Raw genomic sequence first — 18,814 nt, forward strand, 5'->3', positions numbered from 1 at the left:
CCTGAACAAGACACTTAACCCCTAACTGCTCCCGTCTGAGCGCATCTGAGCAGCCATCAGCTAGGTAAAGCTTGGCACAAAGCAAGACCTAACTACAGCGTGTTCTTGACAGTTAGCCACTTTCAACCTGGCATCCCTATTTTCAGCATGTCAGTATCTATTATAAGGGGAAAACATTCTCAAAATATTAAAAATATCCAAACAATTACAAAGATGTTTAAATGGTGAAAATAGCAGATCTACAAGCTCACAAGTATCCAATTGTTATGTGTTGTGAGCTTGTAGATCGGCTACTTTCGCCATTCGTCCTATGATCAAGTATAGAGCTCAGGTTGTTAAATCAAGGACTGTACGTCCTAAATGGGCCATCCTTTCACGCAGGATAAGGCAAATCTAGGAACGTTGAACGTTCTCTGGGGGTTTTTATCATCTCCTTGCAAGGCAGGTGACCATGGCAGTCTTGTGTAAATGAGCTTCCAAATAAATGGGAAGTGCCCTCGGCATACATCAAATACTGTAACCTCACGGGGCTCTGCTGTTAGCATAAGAACTTGTCCTGTCATCTCTGACTGGCTGGGCTGCCATAGAAGCTGGCATTGGAATGGAATATGTTATGAGTCAGCGGGGGACTGTAGATTAACCTGGCCACCCTATGAGAGGGAACAGACAACAAAGTGACAATAGTGATAATAGTAAATACAAAATAACTAGAAACAAAAAACTGTACTACACTTAAGTTGTGAGGTGCCTTTATTAGGAGCTAGATATAAATTCATGGAAATGCAGTCATCATTAGCACTGCAGTAAGGATGGAAACAAAGACACAGGCAAGGGTAGAGAACAAGTACAGAGAAGTAGTAACACTAGTAACAAAAAGAGCTGTGTGTGTGTGTGTGTGTGTGTGTGTGTGTGTGTGTGTGTGTGTGTGTGTGTGTGTGTGTGTGTGTGTGTGTGTGTGTGTGTGTGTGCGTGTGCGTGTGCGTGCGTGCGTGTCTGTATACTTCTTTGTCTGAATTTTCAAACACATGTTTATCAACAAATCATATTTTTGGGGAGGGACAGGAGAAAGAAAACATAGCCTACAGCAGACCAATAATTGACTGACCATCATCCGGGGTTCAGATCTGACTGCAGTGCTCTAAAACAAATCCATCAGTTTGAGTAGAAATATGGTAACAAATCTAAAACACTGTCTGAATTTCCACAAACCTCCAAAGCACCATCATGGCATATGATTTTAAATTGCAGACAGGGATAATCAAATCGCTGCCGCCAGCAATGCTGCGATCCGCCTGCCGTCATCTGAGAAATTACCCATAATACCCATCTGTGCAGATCATGGAGTATACTGAAGGCCTGAGGTACATCCAGGATGTGGTATGCGAAAGGGTCCACAAAACAAAGGTAATTGGCTTTTGGAATGTGATCATTAGGACATGTTGGAAGGATAAATACATGGCAGCCCACACAGCACAGTAGTGTGGCCATTTAGCCTGATATGGCGTCATAACAACGACGATTTGTGTGCCTATATTTTGCCTAATAACACTCACTTTCACAGGCGCTGTTTTAGTTCGTCCATGAGTGTCCTGAATTTGCCATTGTCTAAATGCCCAGGGCTGGGCCAGTCAGCGCCGTGGGAAGAAGACCCAAGTGCCCATTGGGCTACAGCCTTTAATTCAACCCAATCATTCCTGGTGACTGATTTGCCTCCAAATTGTAAAGCTGAGAACCGTTGGTAGAGCTAGACTGACATACTTTATCTCTGGGTTTTCACTGCACTTACAATGTTCAGTTCAGCAGCAGCCTTCATTCGAGGAATCTCTGCAAGATGCATCCCTCTTTGTTCCCTTCCACGAGCTGATCTTATTATCTCTCAGCATGTATTTTACACTTGTGGAGGCTCTATTTATCAGTGCGCTGCTAACAAACAATTATTAGCAGTCTTCTTGAACCAAAAGTGACACTAATATAGTGAAGGGTGTTATTACACAATGCCCCATTTCCCTTTTTGTTGGAGGAAGAAAAATTAACTTAACCACTTAAGCCCTATTTATAAAATAGTATTTTTTAAACCCCTTCTTTTATTAATTTTTAACCAATTTAATTTGTGCTTATAATCACATGGCCAAAATAGGGATGGCAGTTTGAAAGTTATTAAATATTAGAAACACAATTGGATTGCTGTGGTGAGTGCCACGGCTGTTTGTGTTGTATTTACCATCTCCTATAAATTTTGCTTTGTTTTGTGAAATATCTTATTTAGAGAAAGGACCTGGGTATAGCCTTCCCTGAAGGCAAATTACGGTGTTTTTCCACCACTGTGAACCAGAACCACATCTAATCAAAAAACCCTCCTGGCAAGCTGAGAAGACAGCTCTTTGTTGCACAAGATGTGAAGATGCGTACACTTCAGCAATAGTCCTTGGTTTACATTGTCCTTGAAGGGCGAGTGAACCTTGAATGCACAGAACAGATGAGGGTTAAGGCAATTATTGTGCCGCAGAAGGACAGCTCCAGCAATCATTATCCCAAAGACAGCTTGGAATTGACCCGTCTATTGTATACTCAGTCAAACGGGGTTAGATCTCAGCTGGATCTCATTCTATTTTTTCTGGGTTTTTTAATCAGATTGTGAATCCCAGGGAGGTGACACATTGTCTGAGGAACAGAATGACCTATCCTAAGAGTGCACTACACTGGGCTTTATAGCTCTTTCATCAGTCTTACTGTGTTTTCCTTTCTCTCAGCGCACAGGTCTCTCAATTCAGACTATCTATTCATATTTATCTATCTATCTGCCTGCCCTTGTGGTTCAATCAGCTTCCATGTGTACCTCAGTTAATCATGATGTACCGGGTTTGTCAGTGCCTCACTCTGCCCTCTGTTTCTCTCTGTTTTTGATCTAATATCTAATGATCTACTAAAGCAGAAATACAAACAATGCCAATATTCGCAAGCCTATTTTAGATCATTCATTTGTTCTAGTTTTGTTCAAGTTTTTGTGACCTTTTCAGGTACACACTGTATGATTGTGTTCTCTATAAAAAAATATTAAAAAGGCCCTCAGATGTGACGTCTATAATGAGTATAACTTCCATGACAGCAGTTTCTTTATCACACTAGCAGTCTCATTCCTTAGATGACTCTTATCTGACAGTGGAAAGAATGTAAAGAAAAAGCTGAAATTCAACAGAAAAGTTTTACTTTTAAGCAGCCTAAAAAGTAGCACATGCCTTGTTTTTTTTCATAAATAAAGCTGAGGCATTACCTTGGCACTAAATAACTAATGTGGGAAAGGCCTTGAGAGCATTAAAAACAAGAATCTCAGGAGTGATATCAGAACCAAAGACTTTAGGAACCCAGTGGCTCTTCATTTTGAAGAAGCCAAACATTGCATTTCTTCATTAAAGTATATTGGCATTGAACAGGTCAAATTGCCCCCTAGAGGAGGTGACATTAACACTCTACTTCTCAAGAGAGAGGCATTTTGGATCTCTACATTAGACACTGTTAATAAGGGCCTGACGCCCTTGATATCAGACCATTCTTGTAACCTGTAATTTTTGCTGTCTATTAATGGTTCCCCCTTTGCCTGTGTTTCAGATAGTCTCCACCTGCTTTTGTGACTGTATCACAGCCCAACATCCTAACATGTGGGTCTTGGTTTTAGCCTATACCTGAATTGACCACCATTTATGGTTCTAATTGCTCACTGTCTTATAATCTTCATATTGATCTTTTGTACATCAAAATGCTTTTTGCATACAAATGTTGGTTTTGTATTTTGTACTTTGCTGATTTATGTTTCTTGATATTATAATATTGTAATCCTGTGATAGTTTGGTCCTAATATGGGCTGTTTTTAATTGCACATTGATTGCACCTGTGTGATCATCTCAGCCCAGCACTGATTGGGGTGTTGCCACATAAGGAGTATTGTGATTATCCTGTTCCTCATTCTGAAGAAGACCTTGTGTCGAAACGTTAATAAAGCCTTGACTGGGAGCTTCTTTGAAATTTACAGTGTGCGGACTTCATTATTTCTCATTACCTTGGCACTACATGGATTCAGCTTGATTCAGACAATCATGGCCACCGAAACTTCTAGACATTTGCAGTTATATTATTATTTCCCCAACACGGAGCTCGGTGGCACGAAAAGCCTGTTTATTTGGCTTGACCACAGCCCTGAAATTATTTGGCCATTATTACTTTTACGCCTCCTTTGAAAAGTTACACCAGTCTAGGTAAAACGGACGTTGTAGAAGCTACCTTATCCATTTTAATAGGTGTTTTCCCATCAGTACATACTACTGTATATAATGCAGACTACTCAGTAGATATAGTGGTACTACTGTATACCCCAGTGCACTTCCATGCAACAGGTCTTCTGACTCAGGAGTACAACACAGCATGATAACAACGAGACCAATGAATAATGATTTGACGGCCAACAACCCCCCCGCTGACTGAAACTAAAGAGCATGCTGTGGGGAGTCATTGGAGGTCGCTTGCAGAGGCAGCACTGGGATCAAATGCACAGAGTGTGGACAGACTATGATAAACAGAATAACATCGACCTGGGTGTGTGGGAATGACTGCTGGGAATGGTTCACTACTTTGTTAATGCGTCTTCTCACAGTGTTAGTTCATGCTTTCTCACATCAGTCTGACATGATGAAGTGACAGTTCATCACGGTTAAACAACTGGTAAACAACCCCCTTCTCTTTTACGCTCGTTGTCTGGAACAACGATATCATTTGGCTTTCAACAAAGCAACACAATGGTGGGAATAGAAAGCCACGCCAGGTGCTACAAGCCACTCCAGACGAGAAACAAGATATTGTAACAGAGAAGATTTGTATTTATTGGCACATAAAGTCTGATTTATACTTCGTCGTACGATGGTGCCGCGTGTCCCGTAAAATGGCAGATCTAAAAGCTCACAGCGCATCACGGAATAAAACGGATATTTTTACACGTGACACTATCGTAAAATGAATAATAAATAAGGCATTACCCTGAATGTGTAGGATCAAGGGACTGGGAGCAAACTATTTCTCTCTCTCCCTCTTTGTCTCTCCATACTGTATCTCTCTCTCTTTCTCTCAATATCTCTATCTCACTCTCTCTTCCTGTCTCTATCCTCTCGATGCATCTATATGTTTGCATTTTGAGTGTCCTTCTCTCACTCTCTCAAAGAACAAATAACGCACATCCTCCGTTTTTTGGTGCTCAGCCAGACTGCAAAAACATAATCATGAAAAACAAGAGGGGGGCTCCCAACTCACTTTTGAATGCTCCAATTTTATTCACAGCAGCAAATACGACGTTTCGACCTTGCAGTCTTTTTCAAGTTCTCTCACTTACACACATCTAACAACACAAACAAGCATGTTTTACGTCAAACAACCCAAACACACATACACAAGAAATAAAGAGAACATAAACAGACACAAGATACACATTTATCTGCCATTGCAAGAATCGTCTCCTTGCTGCTAAACACAAGACACTAGTCCAATATATGGATTAGTTTGAATGTTCCAACCTCCCACGAAATCATTGTTTCCTATGTCCAGAATGAAACACAAACAGGCATACAGATGCGCAAATGCTTGCACGTGAACATACACATACAAAACAATATGTACACAGAGACAGAAAATGCACACAATGATTCAATCTCAGCTTGCCCTTCAGCCATAGAGTTATAATATATCTAGAGGGCGGACGGCCCCGCCCCCACTTATTCATTTCAATGAAAGTTGCTCACAAGCGCATGAAGCACCCGGAAGTACCTCTACTTCCTGAATTTTGGAGCCAATAGAGCAGGCGCACTAGCGTTTCAGACGAGCGCACTAGCGTTTCAGACGATAGAAGCATCCTTATCCTTATCCTTATCCTTGCAGTAGTGTCCCAAATGCGGAAGTCCTGCAATACCATATTTAGCCACCAGGCTTCTGAGGCTTCAACCATTCTCCGCGGTTCTAGTGGCTTGCCTTCAGCATGATAAACCAAAATCACAGTTCTCACACACACACACACACACACACACACACACAAATGCACACGAATGCACGCGCACACACACACACACACACACACACACACAAGTAGGTCAGGTGTCGTGGATGATACCGCAGTTGGCAAGAAGTGGGGCAAACTTACCGACATTGATGACGTTGGACGACAGGAAGTGGCAGCACGGGAGGCTGGCCGTGCTCACAAAGGAGTCGCCGTCCGTCGTCACGGTAACCCTTGACCTCAGCGACGGGTTAGGAGAGTCAGTCGCCATGGCAATCCTACTTGCCGCTGATTCCATATCCAGATGTGTGGCGCAACGGATAAAGCGTGATGGATGGGTGTGTCTAGGTGTGAAGGTTAAAGTTTAAGTAGAAGTCTTCTTGAGGACTTGCAGCTGCAGACCTCCACAATCCTTACAATCCAATGCAATTAATCAAAAGAAGAGAAAAACTGAGAAAAAATACGGAAAATGTTGGCTTTCATTCAAAAGCATTTTCAGACAGTTCCCTAAAAAAAGCATTTCCTAGATGCTCTTCTGAGATGAACAGCACTGAACACAGATATCCAAATATCCTGAAAAGTTCCTGGATTTAATGTCGAAAAGTGGTATTTAGCTGGAGGGCTCATGGGACTGGTCCTCTCGTCGTTGCTTCTGCTTAACTGATTAGGATGAATGACGTCTGTCTGGTGCCGTCACCCCATGCATGAGGGCAGTGGACCGCTAAGTGGCTCTGGGTCGCGTTCCAAGGAAAAGGATAAACATCAGGCAGGCAAGGAGCCAAGAGTGAAGGGGAGTCACAGCTGCAGTACAATCTCAACCTGTCACCTGGAGATAGATAGAAAGACAGCGGGACAGACAGAGAGACAGACAGAGAGAGAGAGGGGGGGGGGACAAGGGTTTTTTCTTCAGCAAAGTAATTTGGTCACATGTAAAGATAAACATAAACCCTCACATGGTCAGTTAGTTTACCATCCTGTGGGAACTAATTATACTATACACATCATGCATGTTATAGTGGATCTTCAGATGAAAGCGGTTTGATAAAGTGCATAAATAACTTCCATATTCAGTCAAAGTCGCTACTGTCTCACAACACACCCACATATCAAAGAGTGTTATATTTTCATTTTTAATGCCCAGATCGTAGCTTTTTTGCATGATGAACCCGCTGAGCTCGTTTCAATCCGTTAATACTTGCCAAACTGAAATCATGTGCCACACCATAACCTAATTTAAATTCACGTTCTGCAACTGCCTGCCTGTCAACCCTTTCTAGATTGAAGAAATATCATGTGAGGAGACCACAGGGGCTGTAGACAGATGGAGTCATTCATTTTGATTTAACCACATTAACCCTGGTGTCCATTTTTGGGGAAAACATCATAAATGTTCATTTTTTCAATAATGAAAGTAGCAGATCTATATTGTAGATCGACTATTGTCATTATTCGTTGTAAGACAAAATATACAGGGCTTGGGTTAGCGGAACAAGGTTTCATAGTCTGATTAAGACCTGAATGTGAGGCACATTATGAAACCCCAGCCCTAAACCACAAATAAATATGCACATACATGCATACATTATATTATAAATGCAGCTGTGTATATTGTGCCTGTGTACACAAATATACTGTATGACACACACACACACACACACACCCCCCCCCCCCCCACACACACACACACACACACACCCCCCCACACACACACACCCCCCCCCCCCCCCCACACACACACACACACACACACACACACACACACACACACACACAGAGTGCCCCCCCCAGAGTGCTCAATTGTGCCCCCCCAGAGTGCTCAATTGTCTGGGGCCTGAGGTTGTGTGCAAAACCCAAACCCATTGCTATTTTTGTGAATATCATTTATTGTTTTCTATTACAATGTCATCCTTTAAACTGAAAAGTAGATTACTTAAACGGTGATGTAAGATATCCCAACTCACCCCAACCCCAAAAGCCCTTATACCAAAAAGAAAAGAACAGAATCACACAAAACGACAAGGGCTACAGAGAGCGAGAGAGAGAGAGAGAGAGAGAGAGAGAGAGAGAGAGAGAGAGAGAGAGAGAGAGAGAGAGAGAGAGAGAGAGAGAGAGATTAAGCTGACTGAATCATAACTAAGCCCATTTACCTACAGAAATAATTGCATTGCATTTCATTAATCAAAGCTAAAATAGCCTAGGTATAAGAAAAAACTGCACTGAGAGAAAAATGACTTCAAAAATTTTGTTTGCTTTGGTAAGAGAGAATAATTAACACATTTATGAAAACAAAAACAAGATGAGATAAGAAAGTAGGCAATATAACTCGGCCCACATTTATCAGTTAAATGAAATGATTAATTAATGTATTTATTTATTTATCCCAGCAATGTGGAAAAACATTGCCGGTTACAGACAAAAGTAAATATACAAATAAAAGCAAAATATTTCTGTAAAAATAAAAAAGGCACTAAGACTAATAGCAAACCATCTGAATAAATTAAACCTAACTGAAGTTGGAATATAAATAATATGACTCATTCTGGTTCAGATCCACAGAGTGTTTCAATCCACCACACTGACTAAATCATGAGAGAGAGGAGAGAGCAAAACAAATCTCATCTCTATACACTCTGCGGTACAATAACTTTATTTTACTTCACAGCAGATCAAAAGTATGTTCATTTTAAATCTTAGCAAGAGATGTGTTGAGGATGAGTGAGCTCCAGTATATGGCTTAAGGGCAGAGAGAGAGAAAGACATCCAAGATATCTAGCCACAATCAAACCGGGTTTGCTGCAATTTTGTGGTTGACACACTTGACTAGATGGTAAGCAACCAGAAAATCTTAAAGGCTCAATTCATAAGCCCTGTGGACATTTTAAAGTATTAAAATAGCATAGAATTTCACCCCTACACTGGCAGACAATATAGCCTCTCTATTGGTCATGCCTCACGCTACTGAGATGCACAGCTCGCAACATTACCAGTGAGCAGAATTTCGTTTTCACATAAACATAGAATGTCGTTGATTTGCAGTTGTGCATTGGGCCTTTAACCAGATATGGTCCGATAAGTGACCACATCAAAAGTGAGACTCTCAAAAAGTAACAGTTACTCAAAAAGTATGCCACCATAATAGTCTGTGTGGTTCAGAAACTACAGAAACTCCTGCTCTCTACAGTAACCTATGTTCAGGAAGGCAACGTCAGAGAGAGGAAGGGAGACAGAGAGAGAAGGAATGTGTGTGTGTGCATGCGTGTGTTGTGACCCTTAGGGTAGTGGTTTTCAAACTGGGGTCCAGGGGTCCTTGAGGAACTTTCATACCCGATCATAAATGTAAATATGTCTGTTGTATTCCAATGTTTACAAAAATTACCAATGTAAACAAAACTATTACAGTCCCAAAATACAGCAAATATACAGATTACCTTCCATCAAGAGCTGAATCTATCAACTAGAGAATAAAAACATGCTATCTATCCACTGCTATTTCTTTATTTTTGCTGTTGGAGCTACCCATTTCTTTGTATTACAGATTAAGGCCTTTAATTACAAAAGACCTAAAAGACTAATGAAATACTTCAGTAAGACCTCGGTACAAAACTTTGTCACTAGATTCTGCTATATTTTAGACAGAAATCTAGAATGAAAACATCTTGAAGTGCAGCCACTGTAACCATAAATCATCACATCCCTCAATATCAATATAAACTCTTTCACATAAACAGCAATTGTTTACATACCTTGCCACATTCCTCAGAGCAATCTAATCGTTGCAACATGTAGACTTTAGCTGTGTAGGGCTCTCAACTAGGCGGCGACCCCAACTCACCTTTTACAGTTGAGGACTTTTATGGTTGCGTGCATCATATATCCATATAGATTGTATCACATATCCCCTGCCTCTCTCTCCCTCTCTCCTCCTTCCCCAGATACTTTTCTGAACGCCTCAGAAATCTACCTTAACAAAAGGTTGTTTGAGATGTGCCGCCCTTCTACAAGGAGTGAACAATGAGCATGTTAGGAGGGGTGGGTGGGTGGGGGTAATGGGAGGTAAACCTCGGCTGGATGGTGGGCTGGGTTGTTGGACGTGTCGAGATCTGTTTCTGAAACGCGGCCAGTCAGAGAGATTGCCTGAGCAGCAGGCCCAGACATGCACGTGAGGCCACATTCATACATACACTCCTGCGGGATAGTTGGAAAGGTGTGTTACCTCATGGAGAGACATAATAAAGCAGCCACCTCACCTCTTTCCAATAACTAGAATATGACTCAGTGTTCCTCTGGCTGTCAGCCTGAACCAGCCCCAGATATATGTATTTTATTGTACTGTAGTCTGTGTGCCTCACACAACAGTTACAGCCAACCCTATGAAAGCTCTCACAAGTCACAACAATTGATTACAATAAAACCTAATCAGGGTGCAATAGAGGCACAATGCAGGCTCCAGCATATTGTATTCTAAGGAAATCACTGAAAAAAAATGTTGAACAATGCTGAGAAACATCTGTTAGGCTGCATAAGAAATTGGACACCTTTAGCAATGAATGGATTGCAGCAATAAAAGTAAATCTCATGAATAAATTATATTGTAGCTATCTCAAGGTCTTTGTGAACAAACTTTCTGATGGTTGAGTAAAAGGAATTATGAAAAACTGCACTTTTCGGATGAATGCACTTCCCTAACGTGTAACCATTTGTCTTTAAACAGACGCCTGTACAAGTCTGCTTTTCCTTTATGGGTTTTTCTTCATTATCGATCCTACAAGCTTCGATCTGTATGGTACACTGGGTGGTTTTGCTAACAACAACTGAGCAACCGAGATGTTGAAAGGGCCGATGATCAAGTGTAATTATGTTGAAATAACGAAAAGATACCTGAAGGCAGTCAAAGTTTAGGCTAACTTGTGTAACGTTGACACCCACTTAGAGAGCTCAAGCACGATCATGTACTTTACCTCTGTTTCACGTCATGTGACGTGTTCCTCAACTAAACTGTGAATGAGACCGGATAGGCAAGGTTTGCATTCATTAATTTCATCATGAATGAAATGAATAAAAAAAGGGTGTATACAGGGTCACAGAAGTTTACCAAGCTGCTGTTAAACTGTCATTCTGTATGCTGAACACAGTACAGCACACTGTTACAGAGAAATGAACTGCAGCCAGGATGACAGCTGGGTTATGGATGATCAAAGGTGAGGTCATTGTTAGAGCTCTGGGGGAAAGGTGCTGTATTTTAGATGGTGGTTTGCAATGGTGTGTGTTGTTGTGACTAGGTGGTGAACGAACACATGACCCATTGTGCACGCACCTGCCAGGGGTGCTAACCTGTGTGAGTGCCGGTACTACTATAGTTTGTGGGATCCAAATGTCCCCACAGGAATAGTAGAATCAGGTCCCTGACCAACCTTCTAGGGACTCAATTGTATGAGGGAAAAAATTCTTTGTATGGTTAAGAAACTTTTTGAGGTTGAAGAGTTGCGGTTCCTAATAGGAAAACATTTGGGGGGTTATGGTTAGATTGAATTAGGTATTTAGGAATTAGGGTTAGGAATGCTGAGGTTAAGGCTCGGGTTAGGCTGGGTCAGCAGGTAATTGCAATTTTTATGGAAAATGTGGTTTTGACATCATCACAGTACAGTAACAGCATAGTGATACTGTACGTGTGTGTGTGCGTGTGTGTGTGTGTGTGTGTGTGTGTGTGTGTGTGTGTGTGTGTGTGTGTGTGTGTGTGTGTGTGTGTGTGTGTGTGTGCGTGCGTGCGTGCGTGCGTGCGTGCGTGCGTGCGTGCGTGCGTGCGTGCGTGCGTGCGTGCGTGCGTGCGTGCGTGCGTGCGTGCGTGCGTGCGTGTCTAAGATAGACATACAGAAAGTCTTGTTTGTTCTCTTAGGTGATAGTGCTCTCATGTGCTTGTTCTTATGTACATGTTTGTTTAAGTTGTTATGAGCACGGATCTTGTTGCCCAGATGTTACAGGCCAACGCTCAAAGAACACCAAGACAATTGGTCCTTTCTTCCTGCCATCTCCACCTTCAATATGACGGTTCCCCTGACACACCACACACAATGGGCCTCATACAACACACACAGGCTTTTCACAAATGAATACACTGCATCCTGAAGAACCGGTGCTATTTAGGCAGATTCAACTGATTCAAAACTATCAGATCTACAAGTTATAACGCGTCATGACGTGGCGCACTGTGAGCTTGTAGATCGGCTATTTTCGGCAAGTGACAACGGCGCACAACTAAATCTAAAGCTTCCACACATCAACTAAATAAACAATAGCCTAAATGTACATTCCTTCTTCCTACTCCTTTTTGGAAATGTTTATTTTGTATTCTGTGATTCCTGTTAAATGATTAGTTATTGTTGGGATGTTTTGTTTTCTAAATGTATTATCAGGTGTAGAATATGGCGTTGCCAGCATTTGACTTATTATTGAACCAAGTGTGATGACACTACAGTTCAGTTGCGACCAGAAGAGCTTTTATTTCTATCACATTAAGAAAGGAAATTTGGGTGCAATAAACTTTGACTGCCTTCAGGTATTTTTTTGTTATTTCAACATAATTACACTTGATCATCGGCCCTTTCAGTCAATTACATAAGGTATAATTACGCAACGACAACGGATATGGGGAGCTGTCTTTTTTTTAATCCCTCACGGTCTCACAACTTATCATAACCCCATAAAGGCTACGGATAACCAGTTTATCTAGCTTGCCATTTGACAACAGCCACTCAAAGCTCAGTGACACATGCACTATAGTGCATTACGTCCTTATCAACCATTGACTGAACACAAAACAAGCACTGAATCACAGTTTCCTGGCATCTACTCAGGAGGTATGCCTGGAGGCTGTTATCCCCGACTAAATACATGGCTTTGGATTTGATTTACAGCTTTTCGAGGGCCACCATTAGCCAGCGGCACTAGAGCAGATAATGTGGAGCTAGCCACACATGCTAGCAGTTAACGCTAGATGATACTAGCTATTATAGTGGACAACAATAACAGGGAGGAGAACTGTGTGTATACACGAGGAGAAAGCACTTCTCTACAGCTAAACACACAGGGTCTATATTATAGTAGTTGTTTACTCATTTTAAAGAATGTTTGGAGAGAAATGGAAGGTGCAGAACTCACAACTGCATCAAGACTACAGTACAGCCTACTGTAACTTTTTAAACAGTGATTGGAAATTGCACAAACAAGGACACGTGCACACACAAACTTATGCGACTTTATGCGTTGTGAGTACCATGCTTCCTTAACATCCGCCTAACCCTTGAACCTCTCCGACACACAGCTTGGTCCTTGCAAGAATAGAAGCTCAAGAGCAGTCTGGCCCACTTTCACAGTGGGGTTAGCTTGTTTTCAATCTCACTGGTCCTTTTCCCAGGTATGGTGCTGGGTTTCACTGCCCGAAAATCCCCCCTGACAGCACTCTCAAAGAGGCTGAAAGCCTATACCTGCTCCACAAAAGCGAGGTTTCCCTATCAAACCAGGCTCCCATTCACTGCTGCAATGGCCAAGAGATACAGCTGGCCCGGCAGCAGTTTAGCGTTTGAAAGGCATCTTTGCCATAGTGGTATCATAAAGCCACAGTCTCATACACGATCGCATGCACGCACGATATGCACCCAAACACACGCCATAAACGTGTGCGTGTTTATGGCGCACACCGCACACACCCACAGAAGTTGTACCAATAAGTGAAGTTTGTCTACAGCTAAGATCAAAACAGGATGAGGCAACATGAGATAACTGAGAATGAGTGAAGCTATCCTGCTGTTGTTCTAATGACATAAACATGGGGCAAGGATACAAGACATTAGCTCATTAGAAGGACACAGATTGAGAGAGAGAGCGAGAGAGAGAGAGAGAGGGGGGGGAGAGAGGGGGAGACAGAGACTGGAAGAGAAACAGTCAGCTATGCTGTCTCCAAACTTACCCCTTACACTGTTCTTTAGAGGATCATCACGTTAAACTTTTGACTAGTTCGAATCCATCCATAAACACCTAACTCCCATCACCTCCCCACACTTCACATCACATCACAAAAACCCTCACCTTGGCTTTGTAGACACTGCGCACAAGTTCATTTGAAAGAGCTTCCTCCAACCGTGGGTGTTTCCTGCCAAGCATGTCGTCAATGAAAACACAGGACATGTGAGAGCAAAGCCCAGGGTAGGTCTGAGGAGACTGCATGGGGAGGGAGTGAGAGTGGGAACTGGAGAGGAGGGCCAGTAGGTAGGTCTGTACCTGGAAGGGTGGGGTAGATTGGGGGCTGAGCCACTGTTGTGCAAGGCCGGCTTAGCTAAGGATGAATTAAATGCCTGCCAGAGAGTTGGGGGGCCATGCGTTTAATGTGGACAACACAATAAACTCCTGAGTGTACAAATCAATGTATCAAGGGCTTGAGCGTTAGCATTGGCGATTTGTACCGCCCCCTGTAGAACCACGCCAGGAACTTTAGTCAGCTCATTATTTTTATCGAACCATTAATTTATTCTTCTTTTATGTGTCCTATACAGACGTTTTATTTGTCCCAGACAGATTGGCTTAGAGATAAGACACAGAATAGCGCTATCGGGCATGTCGTGCCATGTTTGTTGCTAGTTCGCTAATCACATTACTTGACAAGACCTAAGAGATCAACCGGAATCTCAGCCATGGCCAAACATAACACATTAATTACCCCCTCCCCCCCCCCCCCCCACACACACACACAATTTGACAGTCAAAGGGGAAGTTTTCTTGAGTCTAATTTCCAAGTCAGATTGCATGCATCTTTCTACAGTATATGGTGAAAGAACCCATCTAGCAGATGGAATGGTCAACATAGCCCATCTGAAAAGGTCACACACACTCACAAGCAGATGCATATAGAATAAATATAATTGTTTGGCGAAAAAGAGAACATGAACTGCAACATAAAGGTCAGGAAGCATATTCCAAAGTTATAAAGTTATGAGTTTGGTATTTCTTTTTAGTTTTGCATAGGTTAATGATATTCCCTTGATGACATATTAAAATACTGACTAAATGGGGTCACCAGGTGGCTCCAGCAGTAAGTGTGCTTACTACAAACCTAACCAAGATGTTACCGATTGAAATTCAGCTCATGAACTGAGCCGAAATAGAAAAGAAAAGGCTTTAACATCATCTTCAAAGAAAGGGCCTTATGTGGGCTCAAATGTTTTGGCATGTTCAAGCATGCCATTAATTTCATTCACATTATGAGAAGATATTGTAATATGTAATTATGCACCTCAACGGCTTTAATAATTGTTATTCTCCCTATTCATGACTTGGGTTACGTCATGGATGAGGAGTTGCACCTCTGCCAACTCATGTGGACACGCATGAATACATACAGTGTGTGTGTGTGTGTGTGTGTGTGTGTGTGTGTGTGTGTGTGTGTGTGTGTGTGTGTGTGTGTGTGTGTGTGTTTTCTGTCTGTCTGTCTGTGGCTAATCTCGCATGCTACTATAGGCCTATCAGCGTCATATTTCTTGTGCACTCTACCAGCAGGCCAAGGCCCTCTGGCTCAATTCTCGAATATCTTTCATATCATTCAACAACAACTATGTAATTTTGTCTAATGAAAATCACAAAGCGATTGTCCTCCCAGGCTATGGGATAAGCATCCTGATACTATCTAGCCAATTAAAGTGCACCAGCACCTGTCCCTCGAGCTTATGAGATGTACTGGAATCTCACATGTACAAGTAGGCTGGAGCAATCCAATGCTAGATTAACACCAAAGTATAACTTAATCATTGCGACAAAAAACTCCAAAACACCCAAATTATGAGTCTAATCCTTAATGTCTGCACACATTCAATTGAGTTCCTTTCCCAGAGTTTAGAGTGCCGATGATCGGCAAAGCAGAGAGAAAGATGGAGAGAGGTAGACAATTAATGTCTATGAGAGAGAGAGGGAGGAAGACAGTAGAGAGTGAAACTCTACAACTGGTAATCACTTGTTGCTCTAGCTATTTCTTTGCACGATACTGCTTGATACACACACACGCACACGCACACACACACACACACACACACACACACACACACACACACACACGATTGTACCTTCTCGTTATCATAGAAACCTAGCTTTTACCTAAGTAGGAATGACCACTTGGCTTCTAACCTGCACGTACACAGTCAAGCTGTGTGCACAGTTCTATCAGCCCCACGCTGATGTTTGTTTTGCATGGTGGCGTCATAAAAAAGTCATACGGCTGTAAGACCATGTTCTCTCTTAAAACGGTGGAACTTTGTACCTTACAGCAGGAAACATGTGGATTAGCACAGCCAATGCCATATATCTCTGCAGTGACTCCCTCTCCTTTTTGCAACAGAATTAGAGCAGTGGTTCTCAAAGTGGGGTCCAGGGACCCCCAGGGTTCCTTGAGGGGGTTCCAAATGGACACTTACAGCCGGTCTGTAACTCTGCGAGTGCACAAATGGAACCACATTGATTGCTTGATTGAATACTTTATTAACACTTCGGAAAAAAAAGTACAGAGGTACATTTATACAATAATGCTGAAAGGATAACACATAAAGCCCTGAGGGCTTGTTTCCATTGTGGTCCTATGTATTCAATTCATCAAGTTTGGTTCCATTTGTATACTCTCAGAGTTATAGGGATCCTTCAAATTAAAAAAGTTTGAGAACCACTGTGTTAGAGAAGTATCGAGAGAAAGGAGGGAGTGTAGTTTTGGGGGTGGGGGGGGGGGTCTGGCGTTAGTAAACACACTGTCTCTTTAAATGTGCCGGGGGGAGCTGAGTTTTTAGATCGAGTCCCAGACATCGTCCTTCTGTTTCATGCTGTGAGTCACATCCTAAACAGAAGGTCATTATGGAAAACAACTCGCTGCTATCTCTTTAGCAGGTGTCCTACGGCTCCTACGCTTCCTTCCACAAGTGTGTGTTGTGTGTGTGTTATGTGTGTGTTGTGTGTGCGTGTGCGTGTATGTGTGTGTGTGTGTGTGTGTGTGCCTGACTGACTGCCTGTGGAGTGCTTTAAACTAAGGATGTCCCTCTACAAACATGCACCAGCCACACACCCACGTGCGGTCAACCCTTATTGGAACAAACATGTTTTCCTAGTCACATATTATTAAATATTATTTAAGTATAATCCCCACCTTAATGCTGTGCAGTAGTAATGATATCAAAACTAACAGGTATTTCACAAAATCCAAGTGTGTCAATTTATGTCAAATTGTGCTTTTCACACTCCCAGAGTTACATTGACTCTGAGTCTGTAATTGAAGTTGTACAGGTAGAAGAGGAAGAGTTGGCTTACTTACCTCTGACACGCCCCAGCTCCCATCCCAGATTCTCCCCTCTGTGGTCCTTTAACAGTTCAGTCCGCTCTTAAAGGCATCACCACCACCGAGCGAGCACCAAGCCTCCGGTTCCATCTACCTTCCATCTGCAATAAGTCACAAGTAGCCTCCAAGTCAAAGAGTGGGGAAGAAAAACCCCTCCTTCTTCCAAACTGCAAACAAAGTTCACTTCCTTGTGTGTCAGTCAGCCGGCCCCTATGATTTTTTTCTCACAGGCCAAGGGTTGCTTACTTACTGCCAAGAATGAGAAAGGCACACTGAAAAGGGTGGATATCATCATTGCACTAGAGTAGAAAAGAGATGTTCATCCAAGCCGTTACAGCAGCACACCTAGCCTCAGAGATCAGCCTTGTGGGGACAAAGAAACTGGTTCTGCAACTTTTCAGGCAGACCACAGAGGCAATGAATGAATGCACTTAACCCACTTACGGAGATGGAAAGGGGCCCAGAATCGCTCTGAATCTAAGAGACACAAATTGCATACAATAATAGGATATGAAATTAATCCCTGATTGAACCCATGAACCGATACCCGCAGTCAAATTAATCCATTGTGTCAAAGTAAAACATATCCAAAAATGTGTTCATCACAACTGTGTGTGAAGACATGAGAGCTGGATAAACAGCTCCTTTATCACTGAGATGAGCTCCAGTATACATAAGTAACATCAGCGGTGTAAAGTAACTAAGTACATTTACTCAAGTACTGTACTTACGTACACTTTTTAGGTATTTTTTAGTTTACTGGAGTATTTCCAAATTTCAATACTTTTACTTCTACTCCACTACATCTCAGAGGCAAATATTGTACTTTTTAGTCCACTACAATTATTTGAAAACTTGAGTTACTAGTTACTTTGCAGATTTTGATTCTTATTACAAAACATACATTAACCACTTCAGCTCTAAATATACTTCGGCTATTTGAAAATACTGAATATATTGTAGATCAGCTATTTGAAAATAGCCGATCTACAAGCTCACAATGCGTCACGATGCGACTCATTGTGAGCTTGTAGATCTGCTATTTTCAAAAGATTTGTATACATTTGAAAACTTGTGAAATGGGACATTCTGCATAATGAGTACTTTCTACTTTTGGTACTTTAAGTACTTTTGATACCAACACTTTTTACTTTTACTCAAGTACATTTCGATTACTGGACTTTTTCTTGTAACAGAGTATGTCTACATTGCAGTATTGATACCTGAGTACTTTTTTCACCACTGAGAGTATACATGAATGTGACTCACTGTTTGGCACAGAGTTTGTCCCTTTCTAGAAGTCAAACATCAAAGTGAAGCGCCTGTAATGGCCGCATCCAGCCACAGAGTGGGGCTGTGACCCCTAAGAGTTCTGTAACCGTTCATTTTTGCTTTTCAGAGTAAGGTTTGTTTTTCCGGGATTG

General features: G+C 42.1%; 1 protein-coding gene across 1 annotated transcript in view; it reads right to left on the reverse strand.

Moving 5' to 3' along the window:
• Positions 1-17,669, reverse strand: part of LOC308097640 (1-phosphatidylinositol 4,5-bisphosphate phosphodiesterase eta-2-like) — a 169,485-nt gene extending 151,816 nt beyond the window's left edge. The window contains exons 1-2 of the mRNA XM_080445561.1: positions 17,367-17,669; positions 6,176-6,857 (exon numbers count right to left, since the gene is read on the reverse strand). Coding sequence (XP_080301687.1) covers positions 6,176-6,329 — 154 coding nt within the window. The 5' untranslated portion in view covers positions 6,330-6,857; positions 17,367-17,669. The remainder of the gene's footprint in view (positions 1-6,175; positions 6,858-17,366) is intronic.
• Positions 17,670-18,814: the final 1,145 nt, after the last annotated feature.

Source organism: Gymnoscopelus braueri (assembly GCF_963280865.1).
Source record: "Gymnoscopelus braueri genome assembly, chromosome: 12".
Taxonomy (NCBI): Eukaryota; Metazoa; Chordata; class Actinopteri; order Myctophiformes; family Myctophidae; genus Gymnoscopelus; species Gymnoscopelus braueri.